General features: G+C 36.7%; 1 protein-coding gene across 9 annotated transcripts in view; it reads right to left on the reverse strand.

Moving 5' to 3' along the window:
- The window catches only part of grin2cb (glutamate receptor, ionotropic, N-methyl D-aspartate 2Cb), a 133,771-nt gene that overhangs the window by 25,937 nt on the left and 89,251 nt on the right, over positions 1-18,583 (reverse strand). For all 9 annotated transcript variants that reach the window (XM_073918598.1, XM_073918600.1, XM_073918604.1 and 6 more), the window contains one exon: positions 6,124-6,335. In XM_073918598.1, the coding sequence (XP_073774699.1) occupies positions 6,124-6,335 (212 nt within the window). The remainder of the gene's footprint in view (positions 1-6,123; positions 6,336-18,583) is intronic.

Here is an 18,583-nt window from a genome sequence, read left to right on the forward strand (position 1 = left end):
ATGTTTAATCAGTCAAACACACACACACAAAGCACGAGGGGGACAGTGATGAAGAGAAAGTTGATGTCAAAGTGCATCCGTCTGTTTCCTGGCATAATAGACAGACTCGCTGCCTAGGGACTGCCAATCAATTATTTCTCCTTTAAACAAAGTTAATTAGAGCACATTGAGACTTATGGATCTCTGTTATCATTGGCGTATAGTCTGTTATTGTGAAACAGCTGGACGAGACATGGACGTGGGGCCTGACCTATCTATTGCAGAAATGGGTGTAGCACATTGATCTGGTTGTGGTGGACTAATGGATTTCATATCCAAACATAGTGTTACATTAGTGCCACAGTCTGCTGACCTTGATATACGTGGCATCGTAAATGGCAGTGACCGCACTGGATGCTCTAGTGGTGCCAACATTTAGCTAAAGTTTATTCTAATTAGGCGAGAGCTAGTTCACACTATTTTTTAAAAGTCTGGGGTTAGTATGATTTTTAGCAAGATCTTTGTACTGTAAGTCATCTCTTATCCTTACCATTGCTGTTTTATTACATAAATACAGTATTATTGTGGAATGGTAATACAATTCAGGGCTGTGCAACTTTTTCGAAATTCAGTTTCGATTTCGTTTTTGGCGATTATAATAAAACAATAATCAATAAAACAATTATTGCGTCATATCCTGCCCCATGTTGCAGCAGTATGCATTTATTCCACAGCAAAGCTTAGTTTTGCATAAAAATTAGTAAAAGCATGTACTGTAGTGTGACTTGCAGCACGGGCAAAGCTTCATTTATTGATGTATATTTGATTCATTCATGTTTTTAAAAGTGCAAAAGATAATGTATTTTGTTGTATGTATATGCTGAGCCTTACATTTAGATGTTTAGATGTATGAGCTGAGCACACACATCTAGGACGATCTAGGTGCAAAGTCTAAAGCGCAGGGCGCAAAAGCATTAACGCATGTCCGACTCCACTTTTGCTATTTTAAGGATGGAAAAATCCACTTTGCGCCATGGTGCATGGTCTAACAGGGTTGAGCTTATTCTCTTAATGAGTTATGGGTGTGTTTTGAGAATAAACCAATCAGAGTCTCATCTTCCATTCCCTTTAGGAGTCAGTGCAGTGTTTATACACATTTTTACTACTGAAATTCCAGTTTCCCAACAATTTCAGATAAATTTTTATGACTTAATGTTTTATATTTTGTGTAGATACACATGGTAAAAATAAAAATGCATATTCAAATGTAAGAGATGCGGGGGTGCAGTAGGTAGCATGTTCGCCTCACAGCAAGAAAGTCGCTGGTTCGAGTCTTGGCTGGATCAGTTGGCATTTTTGTGTGGAGTTTGCATGTTCTCCCTGTGTTCGCATGGGTTTCCCCCACAAGTCCAAAGACATGTGGTAGAGGTGAATTGTCTGTAGTGTCTGTGTGTGTATGAATGTTTCCCAGTGATGGATTGCAGCTGGTAGGGCATCCACTGCGTAAAACGTGCTGGATAAGTTGGCGGTTCATTCCGTTGTGGTGACCACTGATTAATAAAGGGACTAAGTCAAAAAGATAATAAATGAATGAATGAATATTCAAGTGTATTACAGCATATCAAATGTAGATTATGTAGATTATATTTACTTTTATATTATTCACTTTGCGACGCAGTGGCGCAGTAGGTAGTGCTGTCGCCTCACAGCAAGAAGGTCACTGGTTCGAGGCTCGGCTCGGCTTAGTTGGCGTCTCTATGTGGAGTTTGCATGTTCTTCCTGCGCTTGCTTGGGTTTCCTCTGGGTGCTCCGGTTGCCCCCACAGTTCAACGACATGCGGTACAGGTCAGGGCTTGAAATTAAATTTAAGTCGCACCCACCAATTATAAGCACCGTTACTACAAGTTTAATACAAACAGATTTATTGCATCTGAAATCAACAGTAATCAAACTAACAAGCAAAAAAAAAAAAAAAAAAAAATATATATATATATATATATATATATATATATATATATATATATATATATATATATATATATATATATATATATATGCAAGCGTGAGGAAAATATGTCTCAACGAAATCCCGTTATCCAAAGAAAACACATTTTTATAACAGAACTGAGTGACCAAAAGCATAAACGGAGCGCTCACCAGAAGCTCTCGTGCTAAATGTGGCAAACAGTTACCTGAAAACTCCATCCCACTGACTTAAAGCCAACGGAAGTATTTTATCCACTCTTGGAAAAGTGTAGATGGTGGATTAACATTCAGCACATGATCACTAGTAAGATGTGTTATTATTTGTAAATAGTTGTTTTCTAAAACAAAATCTGCCAGTGTTATCTTCGTTCTCATCTTCAGCGATTTAGTTTTTCGCGGTAGTAGTCATCCCAAGCAAGAAGGCAGTGATTGACAGCTGATATTAACCAATCATTCGCGTTCAGTGCTAGAGCAGTGGTGGGCCAATAAGAAGAGCCCGAAGGCGGGGCAAGCATTACGGACATGGCTTTTACTGCAGCAAGCCGACATGACAACTGTTTTAAACCATTCGTGAGCGCTGCTTTTCGTGTTTAAGTGCGGACAAAGAGCTTAGAGATGCATTCTGTGTGTCTCCCGAATCCGCGCATGTGGTGAACATTTTGCAGTAAAAACTGGTCGCACACAACAATTTTTAGCACTCGCACAAGTGCTCCCCAAATTTATTTTGAGGTGGCATAAATAAAATTTCGGGCGCATATGCGACCAAAATGGTCGCAATTTCGAGCCCTGCAGGTGAATTGGGTAGGCTAAATTGTCCGAATGTATAAGTGTGTGTACGAATGAAAGTTGTTTCTGGACACAACACTCAACATGTTTCCTGAATAACGGTGAAAGCGAGTAAAAGAGAGGCAAAGCTGGAACTGCGAGTTACCCCACGCAGGAAGAGTCAAAACGTTTTGGGTTTATTGGTTTTTCCAAAACTTTCCCAGGCCTGGATAATGCCTTGTCGAAACTCTATTACTTTTCCAGATCTTTCATGAATCCTGGACGTGTGTTTGAATCCTGAACGTGTGTTTGTGTGTGAAAACGATGCCTGGCCTCTATACACTTACTTTATGCCAAACTGAACCTGAATAATAGTTTTCCAAATTGTATCATTGATAAATTGACAGGAAAATTCAAACGTGACGAATCAGGGTGTAATATATCCATACACTCGCAAACAAAATGGCTATTGTTTCTTCTGATCCAATTAAAAACAGTTGTCATACTTTCCAGAACTTTCTGAACACCAGAGCCAATTAGTATGAAGGTGTGTGATGGGCCCAGAGCAGAACGTCACCATTACAGTTATTGATCATTGTTTCCCCCTCAGCCATCACACGTTCCCCGAGGGGTGATTACTCTGCTTTATGATTTATTTACACTCTCTCCCCTCAGCATGGAGCCATAATGAGCCTGTCATCTCTCTCTCTCTCTGGGCACGACACACTCCTCACTCACCATGTGTTACCTCTAGAGCCACACAATTCACTGAACCCACCTTCATTTACCTGAGGGAAACAAAGGTAAAAACTTTTTGAATCGCACTGTGTTATTGTTCACAAATTCCACCGACAGAGGAAAGCAAATTACTGTGATCAAGGAGTCACGGATTTTAAATTGCGAGTTTACGCCTAGGGCAAAGAGGGTTGAGAGATTAATTGCTGGAATGAGCTAAACAATTCCTAATAATAGGTTTGGGGTCTTCAATCCAATGAGCTTGTGTTTAAATCATTAAGCCTCCTGGTAAATGAAGATGAGACTTGATGGCACTCTCAAGAGCACTAACATTTAGTAGTCAAGATTGGGAGCCTCTAAGGTGCTTAAATTGGGCCTCATTTCCATTTTTAGAAACACTAAAACATTCTATTTAGACTTTTGCTTTAAGGTAGTGCTTTTATAAATGACATGGTGTAAATGAGTTGGTATGTTAAACTGTATTATTTATGAAAATGTGTTAGTACAGTAAAATAGTCTTAACATCACTTAATATATGTTGGATCTCATGTAAATAAATAGATATCAAATATATTATCTTTTATACATGAAATACTTAACAGCATGTCAGTGGTGTTTAGTTATGGTAGTGTTGGTGGCAATTTAATTCTATTGAATATTCTATCCTATTTTTTATAGTGTTGTTTAACAGAGAGAAGATTAAAAAATAGATTCAAAATTATGTCTTGTCTTGTCGCCATGATGACAGTACATAATATTTTACTAAGCTATTAATTATTCATCATTATTAGTATATGTCAAGTCACCAAGTTGATTACCCACCAGACATCGCATGTGCCATTGAACCAACTACAAATCCCATCACGCCCTGCAGTCACACACCAGTTTTAGCTCACCTCCTGATTACACACACGACTGCAGTTCATCACCACTGATTACATGGACTAGACCCCAATCACACATACATCCAGTGCTGAATCTTGTTTCCCTGTAGTGAGCATTTCTAAGCATTTCCTGGACTGTCTGGCTGTGTTTTGACTAGGGATACTCTGATGGATCGGCTGAAGATCGGTATCGGCCGATAATCACATTTTATAACTTGATAATGTGCTTTATGCATTATAAAGCTTGAAGCATCAGAACCGATACTCTGTATTGGCTGATCACCAGGACAATCGGTACTCGTTTGGCTGCAAAAATCCTGATCGGAGCATCCCTAGTTTTGACCCTTGTTTGTTTGTACCCTTGTAGCTAATAAAAAAGTACAGTTCTCAAGGAAGTTAATAACATTGACCATAGCAGTTTTAATACTTTTCAGCCAAACTAAAAGAAATGATTTTCACCAGAAGAAAAATATAATAGCAAATACGCTGAAATATTTTCTTCATCTGTTAAATATCACTTAATGTATATAATTTAACTCTATAGATAAATCACTTAAATATGACTCTAATAATTTTGCCTTTAACTGTAGTTGTCTGTTACAAATGACTTGCAATCATCAGCATAATGTCTAAAGAGGATCTGATAATGCAGTGCTAATTTCACCATTCACAGACTTTATTCTCGTATTTACTCAAAGCATCCTTTTTTAACCATTGTTCACCTATTACTTACAAACTTGTACTACAAAATGTCAAAAACACAGCAAGGGATGCAAGTCTTCGGAAGTCACAAGACTGCTTTGAGTGAGGAAATAAAATATGTAATTTAATTTTGTTACTCACTAGCAATCTTCACCTCCAGTGAGCTGTTAACTTAAGAACGGCTGTGACCAGTTCATTAAGTCATAAACTGACCCCAAAACCAGTCAGAGAATAAATCATCCCTCTAAACTCACCAACTCAATGATCCTTTCGTAACATTTCTCAACTTAAATTCATGAATTTTCTGAAGCCTAATAGCTGTGATCAATGTGTTTATATGGAGAAGACCTACACAAAGAGTCTTGCACGGAAGGAAGTCATGCATTTCTCTCTTTTTTTCCTCTTGGTGAACTTACCACTTTAAATACTCCAGTAAGATAATTAGCTGCATCTCGAACTCTCGACAAGCTTGCAAATGCAACATCCCAATAAAATGTGTAATAAGCTCACTGGACTGTAACAAGTAGCATATGCTAAGTGACTTCCGTGCCATATTGCTAAATGGGGATGTTTGCCAGTTTTTGCAGGATTTTTTAGACTTTTCTTTTTAATTAGCGGACTGTTTTCTAACATCGAGAAAAAAGCTGGCAAATCATATAAAACAGTTGTGCACAAGCAGAACATGGTGGAGATTTTTCCACCATGAGTTTAGTAAAGCTTGCTCTTGTTTTTAGACATTCCTGTTTGTGTTTGTATGGTGACTCATTCTAGAAAGTGAAAAGGTTGCTGTTGCTTATTTTATAATTATTAATGGCTACCTATTATCCCTGTAGTAGGCACAATCCATCCAGTGGACACTCTTTATTGCTTCTCTTAATAAGAAACCATTTGTTTATTGGATCGGTGTAATCAAATTATCACCTTTGCGTGTGCAGCAGAGAGAGTATGATATAATGTGGAGACTTTGGGTTATTTTCTAGATATTGGTATTATAAACAACCTCATTTGAAGAAAATCGTCATGCAAAACAAGCACAGATGTTGACCTTTCTAAGCCACGTTCGCTGGTGTACCTTTCAGTCCTGTTGGACTGTCGACGGCAGGGCACAGTATTGCGCACACAAGTGCCGGTGGCAGGATCAACACTCTCTACGATGACGAAAGGCCGTTCCTCCAGCGTGGCCACGGTCAGATGCCGGTTGTCTGACACGGGCTCCAAGAAGCTGCCATAACGAGGCCATACAGGATAACGCATCTGCAAAATTCCTCCCTCGTAGCTTCCCACCTGTGGATGGGTTTAGAAGAGGTTTTAATGTGGATTAACCTTTATAAATTGCAAACAAGGCAAAGGTTAAGACAGAAATGTGCTCATTATCAGCCCCTTTTACACATACAGTATATACTGGTAAATTTAATTACAGTAATTATAACAGACCACTTACATAAAATGTAGGGATGCATGATATATCGGTGGCCATATCAATATCAGCCGATAAATGCTATTTTTAAGGTTATCGTTATTGGTCCGTTATTGGCAAAATGAACGCATTGCTTGCGTTTACTTGTTTGTTAATTAAATCTCATTTTGGTATTTAAGCTATTATTTTTATGCAACATCAAGTTGCATGTTAAGTTGCTATGTGAAGAAAAATAAAGAATTTATTTTTGTGAAATTGTTAATATATAGTTTAATTCAGACTTATTAGCCCTCCTTTGATTTCTTTTCTTTTTTTTTTTTATATTTCCCAAATGTTTAACAGAGCAAGGAAATTTTCACAGTATGTCTGATAGTATTTTTTCTTTTGGAAAAAGTATTTTTGTTTTATTTCACCTAGAAAAAAAAAATTTTTAATAAGTTTTTTTTTTTTTTACATTTTAAGATTAAAATTATTAGCCCTTTTAAGCTATATTTTTTAAAATAGCCTAGAGAACAAACCATCTATATACAATAACTTACCTAATTACTCTAACCTGTCTAGTTAACCTAATTAACCTAGCCAAGCCTTTAAATGCCACTTTAAGCTGTATAGAAGTGTCTTGAAAAATATCTAATAAAATATCCTTTACTGTCATAATGGCATAGAAAAAATAAATCAGTTAATAGAAATGAGTTACTAAAACTATTATGTTTAGAAATGTGTTGAAGAAATCGTCTCTCCGTTAAACAGAAATTGGGGAAAAAATAAACAGAGGGGCTAATAATCCAGGGGGTTTTAATAATTCTGACTTTAACATTTGGTCTATATCAGGGGTGGCCAAATCTGTTCCTGGAGAGCCACCTACCTGCAGATTTCAGTTGCAACCCATATCAAACACACCTGCCTGTAATTATCACATGGTGTTCAGGTCCTAATTAATTGGTTCAGGTGTGTTTGATATGGGTAGCAACTGAAATCTGCAGGAAGGTGGCTCTCCAGGAACAGGGTTGGCCACCCCTGGTCTATATAATCACCTTGCAATTCTGAAACAGAGTAAGCCATTAAGTTTATAAGATCAGTTTAAACTTTTATGAATTTTTAAAAATAAAATCAGATGTTCACTGTATACAAATATAACATTCTGAAAAATTTATATTTATCGGCTAATATATCATTTATCTGCCTCCTTATCTGAAGAGTTATCGGTTATTGATATAGGCAAAAAAATCCATATCAGTGCATCCCTAATAAAATGCATATTAATATAAGTTTTGACTCTTTGACAACTACACTCAACACATTGCTGGGTTGTTATATCAAGTAACCCAACATTGATATATCAGTTCATGACAGCTTTATTTGTTAGAGAAAAATACACATCAGTACAATGATGACTGACAGATGGACAAAAACAGCCCTCATAATAAGCTGATTCAGGCCAGTACTTATTTTGAACTTTTCTTTACATTATACCAGTTGTTTGTATTAGTTTTAATCAGCAAAGATTTTAAAGCAAAAAACATGACTCAATTTTTTATATAGGTTAATAAAAGGTCTTTTAAGCAACTGAAAAATATATTAAAAGAAATGTAAATAGTTTTTTGCAAAATTTTGGTCATGTTGATAAATTAAATGTTTTCTTTTTTTTTACAATAATGCGTAAATTAATGCAATAAAGTTTGCGGTCACACTACATTAAGTGGCCTTAACTACTTTGTAATTAACCATTTGATACAATATATTCATTATGTACTTTTTACTGTATGTACATAGACATTTGTACATTAAATTTAATTCATGTTTGTGGTTACACTTTTAAACCTTAACCACAACCCAAATCAAAAACTAGCTTTAACGCCTACAATTCTCAAGATAACCCTTCCTAAACCTCACCATAACTCAAACATATTAGAAATAAATACTAGTGTTTTTTTCAGAATAAAATGTAGTTACACAATAAATCCAGTCTTATGTGTATTAAATGCTAATGCATTGTGGTTAAAGTCACTCGACATAATATTGGTTTCTTCAAGTTTTATTATATCCGCCTAGATTTTGGATATGTAGGCAAAAAATGTACCCCCCACCTGACAGAAGTGAAAAATGTTCCAAAGTCCCATTCGCAGTGTCCACCTCATGGGTATGATGTTTGTATTCATCATCCGCTGTTCAATCCAATATATTGTTCGTTTGTCGCGCCATCAGAATGATGTATAATCAAATATCAGCAGATTTCTTATGTTATTCTCTTTTACTGCTCTTATTTTTTTAAGGTTTCCCTCTGAATTTGTAATAATGGTTTGAATTTATACTACTCCGGTAATGAAGGTGTTGCACAAAGCCGTAAATCTCCCAGGGCTCAGAGGCTCATGGGGAATCTTTACAGAGCTGTTTGTAGACTGTGGAAAAGCCCTATTATCCAGAGAGAGCTCAACCCACTGGTCCAGCTCAGCTTAAAAGGAGACTATGGAGAGACGGTCTCAGCGCCACCTGCCAAGAATTCCCAAATTTTCCCAAGAATGCATGCGTCACGGGTAAATACCAAGGGAGGGTGATGTAGGAACCTGCTGTCCATCTCTGTGACCCTCTTTAAGGGTGCATGAGAAAAGAACACACACTCCAATCCAATAGCTGGAGTTGTTTTTACTGTACATGGCTGTTCTTTAAAAGGTTTGACAAAGTGCACAAAGTATACTATCTGCAAGTTTTCCTGCATCGTATCTTTTGACCAAAATGTAAGAGCTCAACAAGATTGCACTGTTGCATATCCTTTTACAACAAAAGACTGGAAAGCTCAGGGAAGTGTTGCCACTAATTGTGCAGCAGCTGTTTGACAGCCTTTCCCAAATGCAGCAGAGGCTTTTCGGATTGGGAATTGTAATCCATGTTTGGTTATGGTATTAGCTGTGAGGGGAAGTGAGCGTGATAAGCCTCGGCAACAGGGATTTATTGAAGAATCATTCATAAACTTCAGCAGAACAAATAGATTCGATCTCCAGACTCCGGGTATGGATAACATGCCAACCTGGTGGCACGTCACATCTGATCATTAACATTGACGACAAGACCAATAACAAACATTTTATTTGCACATTTATTGAGCACTGCGCTAAAGAATGAATCCAGACAAAGCCCAGCAGTTATTTCTGTCTATATCTGTTTTAGTGAGCACTTTCAGACCAGCGACTGAAATAGGCCGTGAAGTGAAAGTGAGAGGTGTAGTAATTCAGCAGAATATAATGGCTGTAATAGCAGGGTATTCTATTCTTGTTCTATGGCACAAACCAGATTTCATTCTGAGGAGATGTCTGCTATTTGGAATAGCCTATTTTGTCGCTGCCTTTAGCATGCCTGGGATACTTGAGCAGAGATTTTCAAAAGCTGTTGTCTGTTCAAATACTAAACCAAATCATGTGCTTCAACTACAACAGCATTTTGTCTATTGCAGTGTTTGAAAATGGACTGCGGGTCTGTTCTGGAAAGGTTGTGGATGGGATGGGGGGGAGTCAAGCACTTTTCGCCCAATTGACTTCTATTCACACGTATGCGAATGCTGCAAACCGTAAAACGCAAGAAAACGAAAGTTTTGCATATCGCTGCAGGGTTCAACGCTAAGATTTTTTTCTACTGGTTCTGATTTTTACTTGCCCTGCCAAAATTTTCACTGGCCCCACCAAAAAAAGAGAAGTTAATAGCTATTTGACTGTGCGTGTGTGCGTGTATATATATAAATATATATAAATATAAATATAAATATATATATATATATATATATATATATATATATATATATATATACATACACACACACACACACACAGTTGATTTCAGAATTATTAGTCCCCCTAAATTATTAGCCCCCCTGTTTATTTTTTCCCCAATTTCTATTTAACAGAGAACAGATTTTCTCAGCACGTCTAAACATAACAATAACTCATCTCTAATAACTGATTTATTTTATCTTTGCCATGATGACAGGAAATAATTTTTGACTAGATATTCTTCAAGACACTTCTATACAGCTTAAAGTGACATTTAAAGGCTTTACTAGGGTAATTAGGTTAACTAGGCAGGTTATGGTAATTAGGCAAGTTATTGTATAATTAGGGTTTGTTCTGTAGACAGTCTGAAAAACAATTAGCTTAAGAGGCTAATAAATTTGACCTTAAAATGGTTCATAAAAAAAACTGCTTTTATTCTAGCCAAAATAAAACAAATAAGATTTTGTTCAGAGGAAAAAAATATTATCAGACATACTATCAACATTTCTTTGCTCTGTTAAACATCATTTCAAGAGTTCACACTTAGATACTGTTTGACAACTTGTTAGCAAGTTAGCAGGTTTGGCTTGCTGTCCCGGGAGAGAACCCTGAGCTCGGAGATAGTTGAGCCCAGGGTTCCCGCCAGGTCCATAAAGCATGTGAGGGGAGTACGAGGTCAGGTGTTCTCGAGAGCTCCCCTCGGCAAAAGAGGAAAGGAGGAGAAGGGGTGGATGGGGGGTTTCTTCGGAAAACGAAGATAGGGGTGTACATCTTAGCTAGGTTATTTATAGTGGGTTTGGATCGTTCCGATTGGCTAGCTAATGAGCTTAGATGAGTGGCCGGCTGCAGTCAATCATATCACGTGCTCCTCTCGAAATTAGTTTATGAAACTTCATTTAGGAAATATTTTAAAAAGAAAAAAAAACAACAAAAGGGGGTTTAACAACTCTGTATATTTATTTACAGTATTTTTAAAAATGTTTTTTATGGAAAATTATTCAGTTCATCAAGGCTATATTTATTAAATGTAAAAAATGTTTAATTGTTAAATATTTATAAAAAATTTAAATAACTGCTTTGTTATTGTATGTAGTTTCAAATAAAATCATAACTCCAGTCCAGACATTATTGATTTTATTACTATTACCATTAATAAATATAATAATAATTAATATTAGTAATTTCTGAAGCATCATGTGACTGGAGTAATGAAGCTGAAATTTCATCATTAAAATCACTGGAATAAAGGAATAAATTAAATGATAAACTACTTTTAAACAGTTATTTTATAGTGCAACCTTTCACAATTTGTATTTATGATGAAATAATTGCAGCCTTGGTGAGCAGAAGAAGCTTATTTTAACATATTTAATCATACTGACCCCAAACTTTTGACCAGTTGTGTATAGAATATTTTATAAGTGAAAATGTGCACTTTAATTTTAACAACACACAGACATAGTCACCAAATACAAATCGAGGTCAGACTTTCTCATACAGAGCCTCATTTCAATTGTCTGGTTTTGTAGATATCTATCTATTAAATTAATCAATCTATTAAAGAAACGTTGACTATAATTCTGTATTTTAGGCTTAAATTATAGAGAGACTTAGCAGATGAACCAAGACTGCATCAGATCGCGAAGCAGATCAATGTTGATTTTCTTTCGAGCTGTCAGTGCAGAAATGAACAAAACAACTGGCCTAACACAACATATTGAAAGATTAAAACATGGAAAAAAAGATCAGATATTAACTTCGGTCAATTGTCCTAACGGATAAAGAGAGATCAGACTGGATAAACAGCTCTCGGTAATATTTCAGCATGCTTTCACTTTCGCATTTACCGGTAAGAATGACATCTCGCCCTGCTCATCATTCTCTCTTCATATAGCCGTATATATGGCTATTACACAATCATAATACACTGTGATATAGCCTGGGTCGTTAGTTCGTTGCATTGTTTTGTTTTCTCGCTACAATCGATCCGCTCAATAGGGCAGAGACCGTCTCATTCAGGCGATCTTGGACTGATTGATTTGGTGCGGATGCGAGCGCAGCTGCTGCATATATGCCAAAAAACCACGCTAACGGGGGAAACGAGACAGATTCCGAAACAAACGTCTATGTGTGAAACCACCGTAAGATTGTATTTGCACACAATTGACAGACAGTCGCAGCACGCAGCTCTGGCTCGATCTGGCAGGCAAAAAGGCAGCACTGGCCCGATCGGGCCAGTAACATTCTGTACACTGGCCCGAGTGTCTCGCACGCTGGCCCCGGGCCATCGGGCAGTCCTTATTGTCGAGCCCTGCGCTGTGTTCCAAAGTTCATGCTTGGTAAAAAAACATGTGAATGCATGAGACCAATAGAAGATCAAAATGTGACCTCTATGTATAGAAATTTAAAATATGGGGTATATGTCAGTGTCAGATCATCTTTTTTTATCCCTCCCCACAGAATTGTACGACAACATTTTTTCATGCTTAAATTCTAGTGTGAATGCAGATTAATGGCCCGTTTCCACTGAGTGGTAAGGTACAGTTCAGTAGGCTTTTATGGCCATTTCCACTTTCAAAGTTACTAATAAGCGAACCGTACCATAACAAAAGGATAGACCCGCTAGACCCGCAGCTGAACGCTATTGGTTTACAGAAAAAAACGTCACTAGCGTGTACTAAAGCCAGTAGAATGAAAACAAAGAGAACCACCATTTTTAAATAGATAACTGAGACATAACAGCATAATACTGTATACATATAGCGAGCCATGGTCAACCCGAGCTCAAACAAACCTTGACCTCATCCTGATGAACAGTCACAAAGCCAAGAACAACAAAATCTGCTGTGCTGCTATTTATGTATTACGAGGCCGTCTAAAAGCATGAGTTGTTTTCACTTTCTCCATGACTGTCTATATTTGAAATAACAAACTTTGTAATAACGTGTGCATGATTATTGAAGTGCTTCTGACATCTGATCCTTTCAGAAACGGACAAACGAGAGAGTGACGTGCAAAAAACAAAGGACAAGCGGAAAAAATGAATGAGCAAATGATTCTTTCAGCAACATAAAACATGAAAAAGCTGCCATGTTTAACTATTATCATCACCTTTTGGACTATTGTGAACACGGAATGAGGGCTGCACAGTGGTGCAGTGGGTAGCACATTCAACTCACAGCAAGAATGTTGCTGGTTCGAGCCTTGGCTGGGTCAGTTGGCGTTCTGTGTGTAGAAACGTGTTTGCATGTTCTCCCTTTGTTCGCAAGGGTTTCCTCTGGGTGCTCCGGTTTCCCCCACAAGTCTAAAAACTTGCGGTATAGGAGAATTGGGTAAGCTAAATTGTCCGTAGAAACCAAATAAGGACTAAATGTATGCTATGTGTAGTTTTTTCTGTAATAGGTAAAATATTGGAGACTGTAAGGGGCTGTATGTGTTCATATATGTTGCATTTATTTATTTATTTTATATAATTGCAGATGTTACAGTAGGCTATTTCATTGATATGCAGTTATAATCAAATCTTGTTCATAGAAAAGTTAGTAATGAACATTTATTTCAGTATTTTTGTGTATAAAGCATCTGTTTTGTGAGAACTGTTTCTCATATCATATGCAAACGACCTGTAAAGCTTTATTTTGACATTTACTCGAGCGAGAATGACATTGACTAAAACTTTCCATTGGTACTCTGGTAGTCCAAAAATCTTCAGTACTTTTTGCTTATGGTGCATAATTGAGTGCAAATGCTGCATTCACACCTGCACAAATAAACCACATCAAACAGGAAAATGACCTCTAGTGCTATTCAACCAAAAAAAAATTAAGTATGAAAGCACTCTAGGGACTGAAACCACCATTAGAACAATGTTAAATGCTTAAACAAATTCAAACAAACCATAAAAACCAAATGGTTAGATTACATGGTTAAAATATTGTATTACTTTTTAAGGGAGTCATGAATTAAGAAACTACCAACACAGGCTCATTGTGAAAACCAACCCCTGTATACATTTCTGAAAAGTGCAAATTATGTAGCCAGAGCTACTTAGGGCTGCATTTTTTTAATAAATAAATGCTATGGGGCAGTATGATGTCACCGACGGTTTCTGTTGGGTTTTTTTTTCGCTACCAGCTGACCGCTTAACTCTGTGTGGATGGCTTTTCTGCTGTTACCAGTTTGCCTAGTGGTTCGGCGCATACATTGACGGACTTGAGATGCAAAGAAGAGTTGACCGTGACAATGGGGTTCAAGTCTGCTGAACAACGGTTCCAGAAAGCGGGTAGGACAAAACCAAAAGGCAAAAAAAAAGCAAGTAAATAACAGGGTGAGAACGTGGTAAGATCTAAAAATGTGGTAAAAATAATATAGCCGCGAGGGCTTTTGTTTTTCTGGATTGCTTTTGAAGAAACTGTCAGTTGGGTTTAGGCAAGGCAGTGCATGGGTTAATCAGTTTTTTTGAAAACAATATTGGATGGGTTTAGGGTAGGGGGCCTGTGGGGATATCGGTCGCTTGGTCAGTGGGTCAGACAGCGGCATCTGGTAGATTTACACAAGAACAGTAGCCGCGAATTCTACTCACGAGAGAAATTAGAGATCTGAAAAAGCTTACACAGTGGCCTTGGGTGAATTAGCAAAAACAAAAACTGCAAAAAAAAAAAAAAACATCTCCTGGGACGTATTCTGCGCTGTCCAGAAATGTATACAGGAGTACGTGTCCATAATAAGCCTGGGTTGGAAACTACAGTACACACGTATCATTCAAAATATATGGAAATGAATCAGATTATTCAGAAGATGCCACTGGCTTTGGCTTTGTTGACTTTTGCACAGTAAATATGTTTCATACCGCAAAATATCTGGGTCCTGAAGGAAAACCAATCTCCGAACATTTCCTTCAAAACCACCCCCTAATTGCACTGATGCACAAAGACGTTTTACATTTTAGTTGTGCTCAGACTGATCTGCGTCATTAGGGCTTTGTCTGTTTTGAATACACCATCTCTGTGTCTCAGTGCTGTCAATACGTCTGTACTTTAAAAAACAGGGAAGCAATGATTCATAGCGCTAATGACTTCAGCACACAACATGAGCAGGGTGTGCACAGCATGGGAAAGTGAAGCGGTGCAGAGAGTGTCAATGGGAGCATGAGAAGGGCTACAGAGCAAGGTGACCAGATATAGATAAACTGTTATGTCTCACAGAGGGGGGGTCAGGTGAGCCGTGAAGGCCAGAGGCTAGGAGTTCAACCAGGAGACTGAATTCAAAAGAAATCTATCAACTTCCCAAAAATAACACCAGCTGCCCCCCAACACATTAATCTACTTGTTAACAGAAGTACGAATTACTCCCATTAATTGCACAGTTTATTTGCACACACCGTCTGCATTGTTTTAATGCTCAATTTACTAAAGGAATTATGCAAATTAGCAAACACACCTGCAAAATCATTGATGCTGAATGCTATTTGCATGTGGCACTGAGCAGAGGAGGCTTGAAAAATCAAGATGGGATGGTTTAACAGTGTAGTATAGCTTCACCACTGTGATTCAGACGTCTTGTTGACACTGCGTGGCTGGATATATGCCCAGCTATAATCATTTTCTCCATCGTTTGATGAATTACTGCTGTCATGATCAATAGGACATGTACTAAAACATCTCTTTTAAATTAAATTCCCACATACAGCCATTAACGGCACAAAGTTAATTCTGTTGTGCCAAAAGCAATGGTTTTTTTGTGAATAAGGCACAATGTATAATGAGCCTAATTTGCACAGAAAGAGGGCTTGTTTGAGCGGAAAAGAATGACAGTTATCTCCTTTAAATATTTAATTTAAATTGCAGCACATTTAGCAGCTGGTTAAGCAGAAATACCAGACACAAAAGTGGTGCAAAAATTCAGTGTAGCGATTCCTATTTTCAGAGCGAGGTTATAAGGTTCTTTCAAACTATTTGCTATTAACAAGACTGAGATATTGAGTGTTTTTTTTTCCCCTGGTCTCAGATGACAACACACATCTTCTAATATCCGTATCCTCTAATCCACCTAGAGGAGGGCATGATGACCAGATGTAAATTTGGATGTCAGTTTGATCTCTATTTATTCCTCTAATCTCTTTTTGTAGTCAGGTGGTGTTCACACATTGCCAGGCGGCCTACACATGTCGCTATCACAGAGGCCAAAGTGCTGGAGGGCTGGCCATGTGAGGAAGAACGGGCTGTTTCAGAGAGCCAAGTGTAATTGCATCATGAACCGGTGCTGAAGGAGCTTCTGAAGCTGGCTTTTATGATTCTTTAATCTTAATGTGAAAACATAGGATCAACAGAAGCTAAAAATAGCTTTATACTTAAATGCTTAATGTATAAAATTAGATTAATAAAAAAGAATGAAATGTAAAGCCAGTTTACTAATATATTTGCAGTTTAAGGGCCAGATATACTAATACAGTGTAAACCATGGATGTGATTTTAATGGTAAAAACAAAAACAAAAAATCTACAGAAAAAAATCTGTATCCTGCTTAACAGTAAGTTTATACATTTATATATAAATTATATGAGGTAAATAACCAATTATTTACTTTAGCAGAATTCCCTGTATGACACTTTACTTTTTTTATAAGTTTTTTTTTCTCATCAGTAGTGTTACATTGCTTCTAATTTTGAGAAATAATATTTATTTCATTACTTTAGTTTCTTGCGTGTTTATGTGATGGTGGTTAGTAGCTGTGTTAATGACATGGATTCTTTTTATATGAGTGTGTTTCTCTGCTTGTGGATAAGCTGTTTATGATGAGCATTGGTTCATTATGTGACTTTCTCATCACCACATGCTTTTTGTTGTGTTTTTGTCTGTCACAAGGGTACGATGTGTAGATGTTATTACTTTAAACACAATAAATTCATGTAATATAGTTTCAAAATTAATGAAATGTAGTTTAACATAAAATGTAGAAATGTATCTGATGGTTTCTACCATATTCTTTTAAAAATATGATAACAGCTGCTTTTTTAAGTAAATGTTACATGTTTTTTCAGTGTAGGGCAAATGTACATTGGTGTACAATTCTATTAAGGTGTTGATTGGAGTGAAAGTGCAAATGAATGAACACATAGCAAATTAATGAACATAGACCATGGCAGCACTTTTAATGATGTAGAAAAGTACCCATTTGCTCAGGATGTTAAAACAATGACACAAAATACAAGTAAATTGACTACTGCAACCCTTGATTATGCTTTTTTTTCTAATTCTGTCCTCTTATAAATCTGCCTATGTTGTGTCTAAATAAGTCTCCATATGGGCGACATGGTGCTTCACAGCAAGAAGGTTCGAGCCTCGGCTGGGTCAGTTGCCGTTTCTGTGTGGAGTTTGCATGTTCTTCCCGTGTTCGTGTGGGTTTCCTCTGGGTGCTCCGGTTTCCCGGTTTACCCCACAAGTCCAAAGACATGCGGTACAGGTAAATTGTGTAAGCTAAATTGTCCGTAGTGTATGTGTGTAAATGTGAGTGTGTATGGATGTTTCCCAGTGATGGGTTGCAGCTGGAAGGGCACTCGCTGCGTAAAACAAATGAATTCTATTGCTAGTATAGTTATATATACTGTATATATATATATATATAAAGCTACTGAAATAAACAGGGGATGTTTGTTCCACCTACACATTTTGTTAGAGGTCATTTTAATATTAAATCAAAAACCAAAAATCAACTGATTGTCTGTGATCATAAAAAGTGGTAAAGAAATAGTTATTGTATGTTCACATATACGGGGAATTTGTTTTCGTGACAGAGCTTTTACAGTGCAACAGAATTACAGAGACAGGACAAAAACAGATAATAAATATTTATAATATTATAAATATAAAATAATAATATTTATTAAATATAAAATAATTTATATAAATTTATATATTTATTAAATATAATTAATATTTTATACTTTTTAAAATAGTAAATGCTACTTACTTATAATTTTAAAATATATTCTTTATCTGTAATGTATTCATTTAGCAGACACTTTTATCCAACATGACTTGGAAATGAATTGCCATTACCAGATATAGTTGGTGATTATAACATTGTTGACTATTACACTTTAAGTTGATTTAAAAGTTTTGTCAAGTTAGGATAAAGTCTGTTTGTGTAATACTAATTCTCTATTACATCACAATGTCATATGAATTGCAGTATTATCACTGCATAGATAACAATTTTAGCACCTTATTTTAGAATCCTATTTCAGATAAATGTGAAATGTTTATTTCTGACAGTATCTGTTAAACTTAATAAATATTAATATTTTAATACTATTTAAATTTATTTTAGATGCCTATGAACAGAGATAGTTGCTA

Source organism: Danio rerio, chromosome 12 (genome assembly GCF_049306965.1).
Source record: "Danio rerio strain Tuebingen ecotype United States chromosome 12, GRCz12tu, whole genome shotgun sequence".
Taxonomy (NCBI): domain Eukaryota; kingdom Metazoa; phylum Chordata; class Actinopteri; order Cypriniformes; family Danionidae; genus Danio; species Danio rerio.